Raw genomic sequence first — 18,179 nt, forward strand, 5'->3', positions numbered from 1 at the left:
ACTCGGAGAGACATCAAGAAGATAAATATTTGTTCGAAAAATTGACTCGTACGTAATTATGATTTAAGGGAAGACATTAGCACCAAGGACGAAACATCATTGAATCAAGCTAGAGTTGCACTTCTGGACTCCCATTAAAAACCAGCACAAACTAATCCAAATCAATATAAATTAACTTATTTTTCATCAAATTTTATTCCAAAATTTCAGACAAGAATATATAATGATTTATTGTGCTTAAAATCCATGAAATATGGCATTAGTTGCAAAAAAAAAAAAAATCAAATCAAATTTAGCACAATTTGAACTTTTATCATGTTGAAATTTGTGAAAAAAATCATATCGAGCTTCAAAAAATCACAAAACTATCAAATTTAGCAGATTTTTTTTGTTATTTTGATAAATTAGTTAAAAATGTTTCATTATTTGATGTGTCACTATAATGATAGTGGGTCTAATTAACATCAAACATTTATTGGACATATTATTATTATTTAATCTTTTTTACTATTATTTATCTTGGACCGATGTAAGTGTTGGATTGGATTAAATCAGTTGATTGAATGAGCTCGAAAAAGAAAGAAAATGAACGGAGTAAAATAATAATAAAATGATTTGATGACATTTTTGTTATATTGAAAAGTACATGTAAATAACCAAAATCGGTGATTCTCAATGGAAAAACAATTGTACAAGCCAAGAACTTTGTAGGCAATTTGCTCATAGATTTTTATATAGGCACATATATTTCTCTCACCTATTTTGGATCCATTGTATGTGTCACTAAATTAGCATCTATCTAATAAATGTCACTCAATCATTATTAATGTAAATATTTATGTCATGCTACGAATCTACAGAGGAACTGATGGGCATTGTTTGTGTGTGTATATATATATATATATATGAAGTGGGACGCACCACATCGAAATGGGGAACCCCCTGGAATCGTGTCTCCAGTCGTTCGCAAAGTGGTGTTACGGAAATTACGGTCAAAATAAATCCCCAATCTCCAAGCTATAAATTCTTCGCTCCTGATGCGCGATAGCTATTCGCCCGTTCTCCTCTCTTACCTTCCCTCTTCGCCCTTTTACGGGTAATCGAAAGGATTCTTCCTTTGTTGCCTTCTTGCTGAAATCGAGGGCGAAGAGGGGTTCGATTCGGCGGCAGGGCGACGCTGAATTAGCTACTGTTCGTGCGCCTGCGTCCCTGGTAGAATCTACCGTCGCGGCTGGGTTACAGGTAGAGCAAACATTTCTGATTCGTGTATTATGTTGATTTCCTGATCGTTTCGCTTGGTACTGCCCCCTTTACCCGCGCGATTTGGTGGTGAGATTGATATTGTGCGGAGCACATTAGTTCGTGTCTTTTGTTGGTGGAAAACCCTAGTTAGGCCATGTTTTTTTGGCTATTATGTAGGAAGATGATTCGGGATACTTGTATATGGATAAGTTTTGGCTGATCTTATGGCCGAGTTGCTCTGTTAATTTTCGGATCTTGTATATGTTCTTTGATTTATGTCGATGCATTAACTGCAAAGAGGGCTTTTGTGCCAATCGTGATTGTTTGTTCGGAGGGCACCGATTGACATCTTTTGTTGTGGAAATCTCTGGTTAGGCTGTTCCTTTTTTGCTATTATTGCGGGAAATTTTTTATGATTCCCGAAACTGGTAACTGGGTAGGCGTTGGATGATCTTATGGCCGTTAGAATATTCTTACTTTTTGGATATTGCATGTGCTATTTAATTTAGGTTGATGTATTAACCACAAAGAGGGCCGTCGTGCTGATTGTGATTGTGTGTTGGGGTTTCATAAAGATATTACGAAAAACTGAATTGAATCAAATCAATTCCTACCATTGTGGTTTTTTTTATATGAAATAAGATGCAGTTCTCATTCCAAGTTGTCACAAAAACAAATTTGTGTATCCGTAGCTTACCTGAATTTTGTTTGTCAGTAACAAGAACCATGATATCTTTCAAAACCTTTTTCTTGAGATGGGGCACCATGCCCCCCAATATGATCAAATGATCATTCTAGATTATGAGTGGGTTACAAGACATCTTGAGTCTATATCAGATCTGCAGCCATTACAGGGGTTGTCTACCATATCAATGAGGAAAAGTGCAGCTTGCGTGAGATAAATGATTGCTCTCCATACTTCCAGTTAGGGGAGAGAGTTGCTCTACCATCCAAAATAAGAATGGTGACCTTTTGTTTCTAAAAGACGTGGATCGAAGAGAGAGAGTTATGTGAACTTCGTGTTTCTTATACTAACTTTGTGTGGAGCATGACAATATCTTTTATCTAGGCAACAAGGATGTCCACTCCGGCAAGGAAGAGGCTGATGAGGGACTTTAAGCGTCTGCAGCAGGACCCTCCTGCAGGTATCAGTGGTGCTCCCCATGACAACAACATCATGCTTTGGAATGCTGTAATATTTGGGTATGTTTGGAGAATCTTTTGTCATGGTTTCTTGGTTAACGTTATGGGTGATTTTACTGATACCTTTTTGTTTTGAACTGCAGCCCAGATGACACACCTTGGGACGGAGGTAGGTATAATGCCACAGTATTTGCTTAAAGAGTTGGAACATCACACTGAGTTTCTATTGTTCTAGAAAATGTCACTTGTTCCTGATCACATCTTTTCTATCAGTCTTTAAGTTTGATGCCTAGCTGATACATTTTGTTGCATATCATGGGATAGATAAAATTGTTATCAATATATTTATTGTTCATTTATGTTCAGAAGTCTTCAAGCATGTTTAATTGTATCCATGCTGATTCTATACTATAACACAATAGGAAAACCAATAGATAACCCTTGTAGATAAAAGTTATAAAGGTGTCCTTTGAGATGAAACCATTCCAGTAATTTGAGTTAAGCATGTGTGATAATATCTACTAAATTGAGTAAGTTCAGTAATGAAATTGTTCCATTTTCCTGGGATGCTCATTTTCAGCTTGTATAATGGATTCTGGTCTTTATTATTCCTATAGTATGTAATTATGTATGCATATATAATAGGCCTATGGAGATTGTATTGTGAAATCCAAACCATATCTTGGGATTGGCCTTGATGCCTAGGCTATGGTTCTTAACTGAAATTGAAGGGACATTGTCTGAAATCTTGGTGACTACAATGCATCTAGATATCTGGGCATTTAGACTGATCTAGATGAAGAAATAGCCAAAATATGATTTTTTTTATATTTAATTCTGGAATTCTATGCAACATTTATTCATATTCTTCTGATATTCCAAATAACTAAATCTACTATCGGGGTGATATCCTTTTATTCCAAGATAAGGTGTTACAGAATCTGTTGTAGCTCAATTTTCATCAGCCCTTCCATCATGGACAATCACTACAATCTTATCTTCTTTTACAGAAGAAATTTGAATATTAATTAAGAAATCAGTGGAACTCGGAAGGCGTACGACATCCTCATAGATGACTCAAATTTTATATAATCTAAATTGAACTATATTTTCACGTTGACATTTGATTGTTTCTACTTTAATAATCAGCTTGATGTATGAGTTTCAGGAGGGGTTTAGATCCTCCATTGGTCAAGTCGTACTTATGTGCTAATCTATGTTGGCATATCCTGCTTCAACTCATATTATTTTCTTTATTTGGTGGCTTTATACCATATACCTGCTTCCATAAATTCATCAGTGATCAATAACTTGATATTGTTTCTGTATTGTCTGATCTTGAAATATTTGATCTAACCAGGGACGTTTAAGCTGACACTTCAATTTACAGAGGACTATCCAAATAAGCCACCAACTGTACGCTTTGTTTCTCGAATGTTTCATCCTAATAGTAAGTGGAATTGCTGATTCTGTTTTCATTTTCCAGGAACGTCTAGATGCATGCTTCTATTTTGGTCTTATGGCGGAATAAGCTGAATGCCAAGACAAAATGCACCATGATATTATCACTAGATACAGGAGTTAGTTATAGGAGTGGTTAACCTTCTGCTGCCTCGCTTATTAAATGATGGGATCTATTGTTGAACTCCAAGACAGATGTTATTGCTCTCAAAAATGTGTTGAACATTTTGTATTTATATTGTATGCTGCTCTAGATCCATGATATGATAAAGTTTTGCACAAGTTATCAGTTAATGCAACCCTCCTTTTTCCAGTCTTGAGATTGACTGTAAGACTAGTTCATCAATAAATACACATGAACAAATTATTCCGTGATTATGGGATTAAACTAGATATGTGGAGTATAGAACCCTTGCAAGAAAAGGATTTGAATTGGTGGTTCTGATGGTTAGGAGGAGATCTAATTTAGTTTGTTTATAATAGACTATGTAAGAGTGTGAAAAATGTATGGAAATTGATAACATTGGATATAAGCTTTGGTATACATGGAAATAAAGCGTAGGAAGAGATTGTCATTGCTGTAGGAGATTTTATGAAGTATATTGCTAAGCTAAAAAGAGTTGGTTATAAAATTTATTATTTAAGTTTGTCTCAGTAGCAGAGTTATAGAATGCTCTAAGTGCTTGTGCCCAACAAATAGTATGATTTGATCAAAACAGTTCTGTTGAAAAATTTAGATGCAAATGCTATTATATAAAGAATACTGGTAAGTGAAATATATATTCGTAGAGGGTGTATGAGTGGTAGCATAAGGAAATAATGTGAAGAATTTAAAGTGCACAGTCTAGGCTTAAAGAGAAAAGAACAAAGTGGAATCATAATTTGGAGTAGTCGCTAGTGTAAGGATGGCAAGATGTGTGTCTAGATGATTCTTATACGATATGGTTGTACTAAGGATCAAACCGTAATCTATTATCTTTTTACATTGATAATGGATGAATCTAGCGGACATATGTAGGATAAACTTCCATGGTATATGTTGTTATGATACTATTTTGATTGATGAACCATCAGATGGGATTAATTCTAAATTTGAGTTATGGAGATACTTGTTAGAAACTAAGGGTTTTGGACTAACGTGGACTGATCATGTGAAATACAATTTTATCAATGCTAAGAGAAAACTTAAGATATGTTGGACAAGTTCTTGTGGATAAAAGACAGTATATCTTGTATCTATTCAACAGAAATGAGTGATCAATGAAAATATTGTTTATGGAGTAAAAATGAGATTGTTAAATGTAGACAGGGCAGGTAAGAGTTTTATGTGATTGTTGTGTGCCCTTCATATTAAAAGAAAATTTTGAGACAAGGCCAACCATGCTTAACCATATAAAAAGCCAAGATAGTTGAGAGGAGGATGTTGAGGTGGATATGCAGGGTTATCAGACAAATAGAATAGATAATATTTTAATTTTTAAGAATTAGTATACCCTGATAGAGGGTTAAATATGGGAAAATGTTTTACGATCATATAAACACATAAACAGAAGACTTGTTGATGTCTTGTTTAGATGGACTAAGTTGATTATGATTAATGGTGTGAGTAATTAAAAAAAGATTTGATTACTCTTAGTCTGACTATAGATTTTAATGGTGCAAAAAGATTCATGTAGTTGAATTCCAGTAGTTTGGACATTATGACATGTTGTTATAGTTGTAGCTGAACAAATTCTTGAAGAAATGGATGCATGTTTGAACAAAGGGGAAGTTCATCCAAATTTAATTTTATATGCCTTCTTGATTGGTACTTTATTAGGATCTTAATAAGAGATGCCTATTTTTCTTGGTCTCAATGTTTCAATTCTTATCAAGTCAGCTATTGAACCAGTAAGACAACCTAGTGCATGAGGCTCTTGCCATTGCAGGATCTAGGGAGATTCAATATATGCAGTGGTTGAACTGAATAAAGTGATAAGTTTTCATGGTAACCTATATCCTCTAGAGTAGCAATGTTATGTCAGTGCCTCTTTGTCATCCCTTCTGTATGCATGAGAGTTGCTTTAATTTGATGTTATCATCGTGTCACTGAAGTTGTCCTTTCTTATGTCATCTTATGCCACAAAAGTTTACTGGTCATGATTGTTAGAATCATTGCTTAATATTGGTGTTTCTCATTCTTTGGGTCCGTTGTAATGCTTTTTGAACAAAATGTTCAGTTTATGCGGATGGAAGCATATGCTTGGATATTTTGCAGAACCAATGGAGCCCAATATATGATGTAGCTGCTGTTCTTACTTCCATCCAGGTAGTAGATCTTCCACTTTTTAATTGATGCTAAAATTTCTCCTTTGTTCTCCTTCGAGTTTTATTTAAAGTTTTTTACTTTGGTTTACATTCATCTTCTTTTTTTGTTTTTGCTCCTTGAAGTGCAATATATATTAGTGTTTAATGGCTTGATGGGAGGAGTGATGGTGATGGGCTAAGATTAGTCATGTATGGGAAAGGTCGTTAGGTGGTGGTTTCAGGCATAGAGTATGAAAATATCAGAGGTGATGAGAAAGTGAAAACAGAATTAGAGAAGAAAAAAGAGAAAAAGCAAGAAAAAGAGATGTGTTTCATGGTTTAGGCCTTGTGGTTTATATTACTCCTTTGTTGAACCTTATTTACAAAATATAAAGAGGTGCTGTTGGTACCTATCTTAGGCACGAGCATGATAGTGACCTTTGGTCTACTTATTGAACAGAAGAAGTCAGGTTGAGCTGGTTTTTGGTGCTTCCTTATGTGGAATGATAAAAACAAGCTGATGTTTTCAAATCTTATCTGTATTGCTGTTTTTATTTCATAATTATGTGCTCATGTGTTTTAAATCCTATCTTCTAAATGTTGTCATCGGATGCCGTCTAGGCCAACGGGATAGTCTGTTTAGGCACCTAACGTTTCAAGCGTCAGGTTAAACAACATAATGCATAGATATGGCATACGTAGCTACTTAAGCACCTACAGCTTGCCTTTTCTCTTAAATGGTTCTTTCTTGCAGATAATTGTTGTTAGAGTAATATGATGGAGTTGGAAAAAACAAAATCCAAGTAAATTTATCATTTTCAAGTAATGCAACAAGAGCAAGTAGTTTCTTTAACAAGTTACTGATCTTTTCCTTATGTATTATTTGCAGCAAATGATAGCAACATGAATCCATTAGTTTGTTAAATCCTTTTTGTTATATTTATTTTTTCGGGCATGATGCATGCCATTGTATCTTCAACTTTTTTTTATGTATTTTGATATTTTAATTTTATTTATATTTGTAATCTGAGTAGTGTCTTCCATCAAATTCATATATAGGGCACATTTGAAAATTGAAGTTAGAGTCTTATAATTAGAGGTCTTACATAAAACAGTGAATATAGGAATTTATCTGTCTATGATTACCGAAGTGCTTGATAACTTTGATCTCTAATGCTGCAACGGTGCTTTTTCTCCAACACAAGTTGAATTATTTAAGCTAATAAACTTTCGTTATCCAAAGGCCACCAAAATCTAAGGAAATGAATTCTTGTTGAGTCATTAGTTAGCATTTTTCATGAGGATTCTGAGCATTGAAGTTCATGAATACTCAATTTCGACTGGGATTAATTATTTGGAAGTTTTTACCAATATATGATTAGCTACCATATGAATATCAGTGCATAGTTTTGTTTTACATCCTTGCTTTTCTATTTCCTTACTAGAACAACCTTGAGTTTATTTGCAATGCACAATGATCTTTTTCCCTATGTTATGGGCACGGTGGTAGCATTCGTTGTACTTGTAGATTTCTCTAGAAAGCTAATGTTTACATTAAATTGTCTAGCTTTGTGGACAACAATAACAATTTTTATTATTTTGAGATACATATGGGGAGAGGCAGTAAACTTTGTAGGTCTTCACATTTATGTTGGTGGTTACTTAAGGACAAACATTGTACTTAGGTATATATGGGTCAACACTCTATGAGTCGAATCTTCATCACTCAGTATTGTCCGAGGCATACATCAGGATTATCATCTTTTGGTGGTGTAACCAATTTTCGGTCTTTTGTTGCAGTCTTTGCTCTGTGATCCAAATCCCAACTCGCCTGCAAACTCGGAGGCTGCACGCATGTTCAGTGAGAACAAGCGTGAATACAACAGAAAAGTGCGTGAGATTGTCGAACAAAGCTGGACTGCGGATTGATGACCAGATGGAACATCGCGCTCGCTTTATCCTGAAGCTGTTTGTTACTGTTGCTAGTGAAATGATTGCCTATTTGCTGTAAAAACTGCAATCCAACATAAGCTCTGTAATCCAATTTCCTTGCTTGCTGTCGTGAACTACGCCTATCTAGCTTGCTTGTTTGCTATAATAGACATATCGTCTTTGTTAGTTTGTTTGTTCTTTTTTCTCTATTTGAACAGAGCAAAGTTATTGTCCGGTATTAAGTGTTTGCTACTACCTGGTATCGAATCGTATCAGTTACCGTCTGCAAAGTCTAAAACAATTAGCCGATCCTGGATCCAATCCAAACCGAGGAAATAATCCTTGCTTACATCATGGTTGGTTATCGGGTACAGTTTGAATGATATCTCAAACCATGCTAATTCTACTGGCTGATGCACGTATTCTAATTTACCTCTACGAATAATGAAACCTTGGTGTCAGTTGATGATTGGATTGGCAGACTACTATTCAGTGGGTGATGATCGTAGATGTTTCTCTTCTTTCATTATCTGTTCTATTTCGGTCATTACGTGAGCAGATGCCTATTGTGTGCATGTATATAAATGCCTCATTAGGCTAGGTTTGATGTTATGATCAATCAGCAGATAAAAGTATTTATCGATTTTCTGGTGTCCAGCTTTTGAATCCGACTAACTGTTTCTGGTGTGGGAGGCTTCGGTACCCAAAAAAAGCCAATCCACTGTCGTCCCTATTGGTTGCCCTTGCACCATCGTTTCGACTTATATCTTGTAAAGGTAGATCTGGAGTCGATATTTTTTCCACCAAGGCACGATGGCAGTTTGCTCGTGCGTTTACTTGTTCAGTAACTTGTCAATACACGAGATTTTGAGGTGGCTAGCCTTTTATGAACGAGATTAATCTTTTATCCACCAATATTATTAACAAGACCTTGTTATATCATAATGTATCAGTCAATTCTTCACCCAAGAACTACACGAGTGGCGGCATATGGATGGATGAACCTTTCAGGTAGTGTCTAGTGCTGGTTTGTTGTATTAAAACTTTTGATCGTGATAAATCACCTTAAACCCTTTCTTTCACGATCATTCAAAGTTTATGAGATATATATTTATAATTTACATTACCTATAAGCACTTACTTAAATGACTCGTTTTCTTTTTATAGGGTTGTTGTTGAGGAACGGTACAAAATTTTGAGGAGACTAACCAATTTAACAAAAGTATTATACAATTTAACAAAACATATTAAATCCGTGACAATATGATATGGTGAGGAAATCACAAAATGTTGACTGTTACATGGTCATCCAAGCAAAAACAGCAACCACCATTCGCCTAACACATGGTTCTTCAATACTAGTCAAAAAAGGATATATTTATTATTTTCTTATGAAGAAACAAATGATTCATATCCTCTACAAGAATGATGGACTATACCGTCATGATAAGTAATGCAACACTTGCTAGTAGGACCAAATGGGCAGGCACCAAAGAGACAACTTTACAAGCAGAACTAATCTCACATACAATTACAATCTCAGAAGCAATTTTTTGTTTTTATTCCTTGTAGAGGATTATTGTCAATCCAAGTAGAAATCAAATGTTGGTATCAGCTTTGTTCAATTTTGTGCTACTAATTCTGGGTAACCCAGTGGCTGAGAGTCTGTGGAAACTGTAGTTCTCCGGCATCGACATAGGCTGCTGAGGATAGAGTGTAGGAGCTGGTGCAAGGCTTCGGTGAGCAGGCAGCAGCGGAAGCACATCGTACTTGTAACCTTCACTACTTGAACTGCTAGAAAGAGTTTACATTAGTACAATAATAAAAGAAATTAAATGCCAAAGCAAAAAAAAACAGCTATGAATATTTTAAGTAATCCAGGTGTCAGCTGGCCCCTCAAGAGATCAAGCTGTCTCAGAAGCAGGAAGTGTGTCACATACCATAACATAATAGTCACAGTAAAACATTTTAGAGTACCAGCTAACAAGTCATTGATCAACTAGATCATGTAATTGTATGAGTTCTTCAGAATGACCAAGATATAGATTGTACCATGAAGAGAAAGTAGATCTCTTAAAATTCTATAAAGAAGCACTTGGCTGTTCTATCAGGAACAACTTGGTAAAGACCAAACTAGTTTTTTCCCTGATGGGAACTAGGCTGCATGGCTTTGTAGAACATTAGCCATCCTCAGAATGTTGAATGTGCATGTTCAGAAATATTCATTTCATATGACGGCACTTCAACACTTGCAGTTGTACTTAGAACATAAATAGATTTATTCTTTAGTTTCTTCTCATGCCCAGATTCAGGAAATCGACAAGCTCAGACTTATAGGAAGTTTCAGCATGAATTTCAGATAGAACAACTGCAATTCCTCTAAAAATAGAAACAAAATTCTCATTGATAAATACACAAGTCAGCTAAGTCAGTTTTAACTAATGCTTTTGCAGCATGATATTCCAAATTTCATTGCATCATTAGAAAAAGGAACATATTTACTGCTGTTCCACAGGCTGACAAAGCAAGAGTTGGTGACTACTTACAGATCTGATCTGACAACACAAATTCATAGTGATAAAAAGGACAATTCAAATGAGTTGAATGAGGTTTAATGTGTTCAATAGATATGAATAAACAGAGCTGCATCTGGTAAAGCAAATCTAGATCAAACAATCATGATACATACAATTGTAATTAATTATGTAACTAAATCCACTGAATAAAAAAAAAATCAAATGTTTGAGATGGATCCAGAATCTGCTAAGGCCATGATAATTGGAGAACATAAATGATAACCGTAGACATAGTCAATAGATGTCTGCTATTACAGCATAATGGGGGAGATCCAATCATCTATCTGCATATATTAGACAAGTGGAAAATGAAAGTTAAGTTCCAGTACTTGTGGATTTATGATGTGACAATGTATAGATCTAGTTTGACTTTATTGCCATGTGGTTTGCTTTGCCATTTTGGTTTTCTCTTTAGATATTAGCGAGCAGTTCTTGCAAATTCAATCAGCTTCCAATGGTCCAATCATGAGTGACTAAGAGGATAAGGTCATAAAAATGGACAGTTGTTTGGTTTTTTTTCCCGTTTGAGGCTAGAATATTTAACATGGACAAAGGCAACTAAAAATCTCACAAATGAGAATCAAATGGTGTCTGATTGAGGACACCATGTCAAGAATCTATATCATGAAGTACTTGATGGGCAAGAATCTTTCAATATGATTCACATTATGATGGAGAAATGCTAAGTAATTAGTATGATTCAGATTATGATTGAGAATTACCAAGTAATTTTTCATATGCAGCCTCGTAGATAACAAGTTCTTCGGGATCTGATGCATCATTTTTTATTTTAAATTGTGTTTCTTGACATTGACTTATGATTTAAATGTGAGTTCTCAGAAATTTGCAGATGCTAATATTTCATATAAGAGGCTGTTGGCACACCTATAATCAGGATTCTTAAAATTCAGACCTGCCTCCGTCAGCTTTAAATTGTGTTTCTTGAAATTGACATGATTTAATTGTGAGTTCTCAGAAATTTGCAGATGCTAATATTCAGATAAGAGGCTGTTGGCACACCTATAATCAGGATTCTTCAAATTCAGACCAGCCTCCATCAGCTTTTTCCATCCATCCTCTCTAATCTGGAAATACAGTAGTACCACCCATACTTTCCACTTCCATTAATCAAAGATCTAATACTTCCTAACCAGCAAGCACATAATTTATTGATCTTATTGTTCATTGTTGTAAAATGTAGGAATAGGGCTTTTGGCAGTCCCTCGCTTACAATGCATTCCTGCATCAGGACCTGATCCTTCTTCCAGTGAGCAGCCTTCATGTCCATAAGAATTTAATTAATGTACAGCCAACATACAAGTTGCAGAAGTGAAGAAATCAGACCACATAATTAGTTTTACAGAAAAAGAACAGGTAATTATATCTCAAAGCATATTGCAGTAGCTAATACCATTATTTTAACATTTAAGGAGTAGTACAGAACAGAATTTAAAGGCCTTGAGGCTAAAACATAGGGAGATGCAGAAAGATAAAATTTCCAAATTAACCGAGAGACAGTTGAAACAAAGGCATGGACACAAAGACTTTTGCTTTTGCATACAAAAGATGCAATAGAGATGAGGAATGTGGATGGTCTTACAACAATTTAATATTCAGGGAGAATATACCTCAATCTTCTGTGATAATGATCATCATCACTTAAATTTTCTCCTGTATAATAAATGGGGTTTTGCAATGGGCTTATGGACCATGGACTAGGATCTGGTAGTTCATCAGAAATATATATTCTCCTGATCAACTAAAAAGACAAATAATGACACTTTATCAATAAAAGTATCACAGTATAATATAAAGAACAAAATTAATAGAGTGATACAGATTACAGACCAAACGAAAAAACTTTATCACAGCTTCCTTATCATATCTGGCTTCTTTGGCAGCCTGGAGATGATTAGTCAAGTTAGAAGCATACATCAAAATGCTGAAAAATTTCAACCAGATGCTTAATGTGCTAATCCAGTGTTGAAAAACAATAAGAAAAACTAAGCAATAAAAGACAGCAGTTAGTGACAAATTCCACAATGAATTTGAAAATGGATAATAACAGCAAAATGAACTTTGTTTTGCTTGAAGGTCCTTAATCATATCATTCACTTTCATTTTCATTGACATAAACCACAAAAAGAATGGCTTTGATTTGGATTTCCATGTGCATAAGCAACTTGTATTGCCAATGATAATCTCATGTCTTTCTTGTATATGTATCTCGTATGATCGTTTTTGTTTCACAATGATTGTGATTGACATGGTTTTACAATTACTGTCATGGCTTAGATAGCATACCAAGTATGTTGTGCTTAGATGTAGAAATTTGACATACCTAAAGCTTTCATATGGTGACTCAGAGTTCATGTAACATGTGCTGGCTTATGATTTAATTTGATTATTCCATTAATATTTGTGGTGTTCCATAATTTATGTTCACTTTTGGTTTATTTAGTGTCTATTTAGGTCAGTTTAAAGCTGGTTGTATTATTATATGATAACAATGGAAATTGATACGGAATTCAATAATATCTATGAATAGTGGCCAGCCTCTTCTATGACCAAGTTTGAGAGATTAATTGATCTTGCAACTTCTACCTTGTGCAATTCAATGAAAACAGATATTAGTCAGTTGGACTCTTATCTCAGCTCACTCTTTCTCTCTCTTTCAGTCCTCTAAGCTAGTAAAAATCTTGCCTTTACGACAATCAATTCTCATAATAACTTGCTGGTTTTTGAAACTATACTGAAAGCCACCACCTGATCGGAAATCATCACATCTAATAATCTGAATCCTCAAAACAGCATCAACACAAGGTTCCAAATTATAGTCTATGCGGCTGCATGTACAGGATTGTGATCAATATGTTTGTCAGAGGAGAGGTTTCTCTTGAAAAATTATGAAAATTCAAACAAATTTTCCAGAAGAACCTTAATTTGTTATAATAAACTAGCAAATGCGGACCACTAAGAGATTAATATATAACTAAACAGGCACAAATATCAAAAGAGAAGACTAAACAATTAAATTGCAATCTGTAAAGAGGAATCTCTTAAAATATTAGGAAAGGAATTGCTCCTCTTAGTTCCATGTCGCTTCACCATTATGCACCTGCCATACAGTCATAATCAAGGATTTGAATACTGATTTCACTTCTAATTGTCAATTACTCACTGGTCTGACCAAGGAGCAATATTGGACCTGCCAGTATCTAATTTATTATCAGTCTCTTGTGCCACAATAATAATAAATTATCCAAACTGATATAAATCAGATATGAATTAACAGCAAAAGAATTAAGTTTACCATGCCAATTAAACCCAACACCATCTCTAAATATGTGTATCATATTGTTTTATGATAATAATATTATATCCAATCTGAAATCAGATATGAATTAACAGAAATAGCCAAAAGAAATAGTGTGTTGTGCTTGTAATTTTTATTGAAGCTCTAGATGGTACCTATTATACATAGAAACACATGAAACATTTCATAAGGCTTTGAGAAATAACAATAAACTATTCTAGGTGGAATATTCCGATATAATATTCAAATTTTTCTTTGAAATCAAAAGCAAACAGTTCCATCAAAAAGTTCCATGTCTATGTCCATAGAGGAACAGTAGTTGAAACTAAGGAGAAAAATTAAATATCGATGCAGCAAAAGCCTAAATTGCTCATGAGTACTAAAGTAACTCAAAATTTGAAAATGCACTTCTTACTGCCAATAGGTCTGAATTGCCCGGAAAGCTATCTGTCAATGGAAGTTGTTCACTCGAGGGGAGGAGGCCTTGTTTCTCAACCCACTGGCGAGCAACATCGACGAGATTGCCACTGCTCATTACCCTTGTACCCACTTTGGCAACAATATCAGTTTTGTTACCAATAACTAAATAAGGAACAGGAAGGCCTCCAGGACCACCAGAACCCAGACGAGTTGAAAATGTACCATTTGCTGTGATCTCAGAAGCCCACTTGTGCAAGTTTGTTTTGGTTCTCCTCTGGGAGAGATCATGAACAAATATAACACCTATGAAGGAATTTCAAGTGAAAAAGTGACTACGATTTAATGCAGATACAGTTGTACATCAAATTAATTCAAACAATAAAAAGAAGAAGTATATTCTATGAACCAACCGGTTTCCCTTATCACTAGTGTATATTACATATGGAAGACTAATGACAAATTCTAGTTTGTAGGGTAGTAGTCTTAATTTAGTTTGTATGGTTGTGATTCACTGAAAAGCCCTTTCAACTCCAGGAAAAAAGTTCACCTGAACAAAAAAGGGTAGTCCGTATGCTAGTGATTCGTTTAAGATCCCTTTTAACTCCAGGAAATAATTTCTAAACAGAAATTTGTCATTAAAATTAAACAAGCTGCAGTAAGCCATAATTTTCAAATTTTATAGCACCAAGTAGGGTGATAGCTTTTCTGCAGGGATCTTAACAAGTTCAAGGGCCCATGAAAAAGCTGTCTTTCAGGAGATGAAACTGCCAGCTGCACAGCTTATATAGTTCAACATAATATAGACAAAAAGAAAGTTTTGACCGTCATATCCTCTATATTTACAATGAGAAAATTTGAAGAAGCTGGCTGACTAATGAAGAAACCCATCAATCAAATTAAGGTCCCAAAAATAGAATAGTATCAAGCTTGTTGACCATATATGCCTACTCGCAATTAGATTAAGTGCCTTGGTCAATGTTCCAACTCTTCAACTTATAAATTTTAACTTGTGTTAACAACAGAAGATTGTGCACTTTGGTGCCTAAAACCTGATTTAATGTCATTCAACTGATTGGTTCCTGAAAGTGACTTAATTTCATTCAACTCCTACTTAGCCTACCCCCATGGGAAACACTTCCAGCAATGTTGTTAATTAAACAAATTTTATTTAATTGAACAAATTTCTTATTCTTGAACTAACAGTTGCTGGTGCTTTCCTACTTAAATTATGCGAATAGAAACTTTGGAATTTATATATGACAATTCAACATTCAGTTATGAACTTACTAAAACAACAGCATGCAGAGTATTCCTATTCTTTTCATGCATGACTTTAGGGTCAAATATATAGGAGATACAGCAAAAAACCTCCATATATTCAAAGAAGATTGTTCCGTCACTCTAGGAACTAAATTGTGCCCAAAAACTCGAAGATGCCAAAGGGACATTTCATTATTTTATAGTCCCACTAAATTGTGGCCAAGAAACTCACACAATATAAGACAGTTTAGCAAGGCTCAACTATGTTCAATACCAATTTTAATTTGTTATTTGAACACTAGGCTTATTGTAACTAAGATAACCGTCATTCTTGTTCTTGTGTTTAAGGATAAATGAAAAACTATTCAAATTCTTAAAATATTTATATTATCACAAAGAAAGCAATTAAGGATATAATAAGCAGAATCAACTCGATAAAATTTAGACTCAAGAAAATCAGTAATAGCACCCAAAAGTAATAACTTGGTAGTACAATTTTCACCCTTGTTGCTTTTGACGATGCAAATAATGATGAGAATACGATGGTAATAATAACATACCAGAAACAATATCTAAGACAGATTTTCCTGAGCAACTAAGACGAATCCAGCACTGGGTAACTAGTTCAGATGGACAACTGTCACAATGTGAAAGAAAAGACTTACCATCAATTTGTGTATAGAAAAGAAATCGACAATCTTTATAACGTTCATGCCCTGAGACATCCCAAAGCTCGACAAAGAAGTCACTTTGTGCATCGCCCTTTATGCTATTAGAAGAGCTGCTAGCACTTCCATAAGAAATATGCTGGGTAAGATAAATTATGAGATTTGTCAGAAAATTGACACAGTAAACATACCTATGCTTGGAGAAAAAGAGAGAAATAATTTTTACCTTCACACCCACTGAACAGCCCACTGTTTGAGAAGGTCGAGCAATAGAAGTGCCTTTCAATATTAGGTGCACTAAAGATGTCTTTCCAACACCTAATACAAGATCAAATATTGAAATGGTTACACTACAACAACATTATCCACACAGAAGCACACACCACATGACTCCTGAACTATCTTCATGCGTACATAGTGCATGGATGTTCATGAATATATACACTTATCATCATTTTACTGTCGGTATGTTTGGAACTTGGAAGTACCAATCTTTATGAAAAATATGTCAAGGTCAAGGAAGGTGCACAAAATATCAATTAGAGTATTAGATAGCAGCTTGATCATTAAAAAATAAGGCATCTTGGGTTAGAAAGATAAAGCAAATAACTAGACTTAGAATATATGAACTATGAGATTTCCAAAATTCTTCGACAACAACAACAAGCCTTAAGATCTTGAATTTCTGGGGTCCACTACATGGATAATTTTCCGCAATTGAGCTATGTAGAAATAATAAATGTGTCAGTTATCTCATTAAACCGGATCAGGGCATGAGGAGTCCTTCGAATTTTAACTATCAGTTCCACAAGTAATGGATGGCTAATCAGGCGTCTGTAATCGTGCATATTTGCAGTTTCCTACACTTGTCGTTGCCAGAGTGCAATATGAAAGAACCGCAGAGTTCCACTTAATAATCATGCCGGAAAACATATACAAAAATCAACGAGGAAACTGACTAACCATCCAAAGATCAGCGCTTTTTTTACATCAATCAGATACCTGCATCGCCGACGACGAGAACACGGACCTGGCCACAAGGTGGACCGCCGTTCTGCTCCCCATCACTCGTGTCCCTCTCTCTTTCTCTCCAAAACATGACGGTTTCCCCCAAAATTCTGCGATCAGAATAAACGCCTCCTCGGCCCAAGAAACCCAGAATCGAGACCGAGCGCTCTCAGATCCGAGACGTAGCCGCCAACCAAATCGAGCATCACGCCAGTATCCACCGATAAAACTGACAGGAAACCTAAATCTCGATAGACAAACCCTCCTGATTGCGATTAAACAGAAACGGAGAGCCCCAAATGATTCGGAGCAGATTGCAACCTGAGATCCAAAAGGCGTAGGCGAGAAGTGCGTCCAAAAGCCTCAGAGAGAAGGAATTGAAAGCACTTCCACCGACAATATATATATATATATATATATATATATATATATATATATATATATTATTTATTTATATCAGTATAGATTGGGATTCACATACTCGATCAAATATCGATATTAAAATAAATAAGATTAAGATCCATTTTAGCTCCTATAATTTTGATCATTTACCTTAAGCTCTTATGGTCTATTGGTATCTAAAATAATTTTTATATTTTTTAAAAATGTAATATATAAGTTCATTCCGTGAAATATGAGTTAACAAATGTTAGAGTCTATGTTGATTCATAATAAATTATTAATACAATGACATGTATAATTTAAGGTTAATATTCATTTTAGCCTATGTGGTTTTGGTCATGGGCCTCTTAATCTCTTATAATTTACTCGTATCTAAAATAACTCATATATTTTTAAAAATATAATATATAAGTCCTCCCGTTAAGTCCGAGTTAATAAACATTACAATGTGCTTACACGATATAC

The 18,179-nt window shown here is 34.9% G+C and overlaps 2 protein-coding genes across 2 annotated transcripts; one reads left to right on the forward strand and one right to left on the reverse strand.

The window, feature by feature from the left end:
- Window positions 1-942: 942 nt before the first annotated feature.
- Window positions 943-8,250, forward strand: LOC135675603 (ubiquitin-conjugating enzyme E2 2). The gene is made up of 6 exons (XM_065185912.1): window positions 943-1,242; window positions 2,312-2,445; window positions 2,529-2,554; window positions 3,746-3,835; window positions 6,066-6,154; window positions 7,933-8,250. The coding sequence occupies exons 2-6, from the start codon at window positions 2,321-2,323 to the stop codon at window positions 8,059-8,061; spliced, it is 459 nt and encodes a 152-aa protein (XP_065041984.1). The 5' UTR covers window positions 943-1,242; window positions 2,312-2,320; the 3' UTR covers window positions 8,062-8,250.
- A 1,173-nt stretch (window positions 8,251-9,423) lies between these two features.
- LOC135675604 (small GTPase LIP1-like) lies at window positions 9,424-17,695 on the reverse strand. The gene is made up of 7 exons (XM_065185913.1): window positions 17,307-17,695; window positions 16,531-16,622; window positions 16,302-16,443; window positions 14,372-14,679; window positions 12,489-12,542; window positions 12,269-12,399; window positions 9,424-9,855 (listed from the first exon to the last, which is right to left on the reverse strand). The coding sequence occupies exons 1-7, from the start codon at window positions 17,401-17,403 to the stop codon at window positions 9,663-9,665; spliced, it is 1,017 nt and encodes a 338-aa protein (XP_065041985.1). The 5' UTR covers window positions 17,404-17,695; the 3' UTR covers window positions 9,424-9,662.
- Window positions 17,696-18,179: the final 484 nt, after the last annotated feature.

The sequence above is a fragment of the Musa acuminata genome, chromosome BXJ1-6, assembly GCF_036884655.1.
Source record: "Musa acuminata AAA Group cultivar baxijiao chromosome BXJ1-6, Cavendish_Baxijiao_AAA, whole genome shotgun sequence".
Taxonomy (NCBI): domain Eukaryota; kingdom Viridiplantae; phylum Streptophyta; class Magnoliopsida; order Zingiberales; family Musaceae; genus Musa; species Musa acuminata.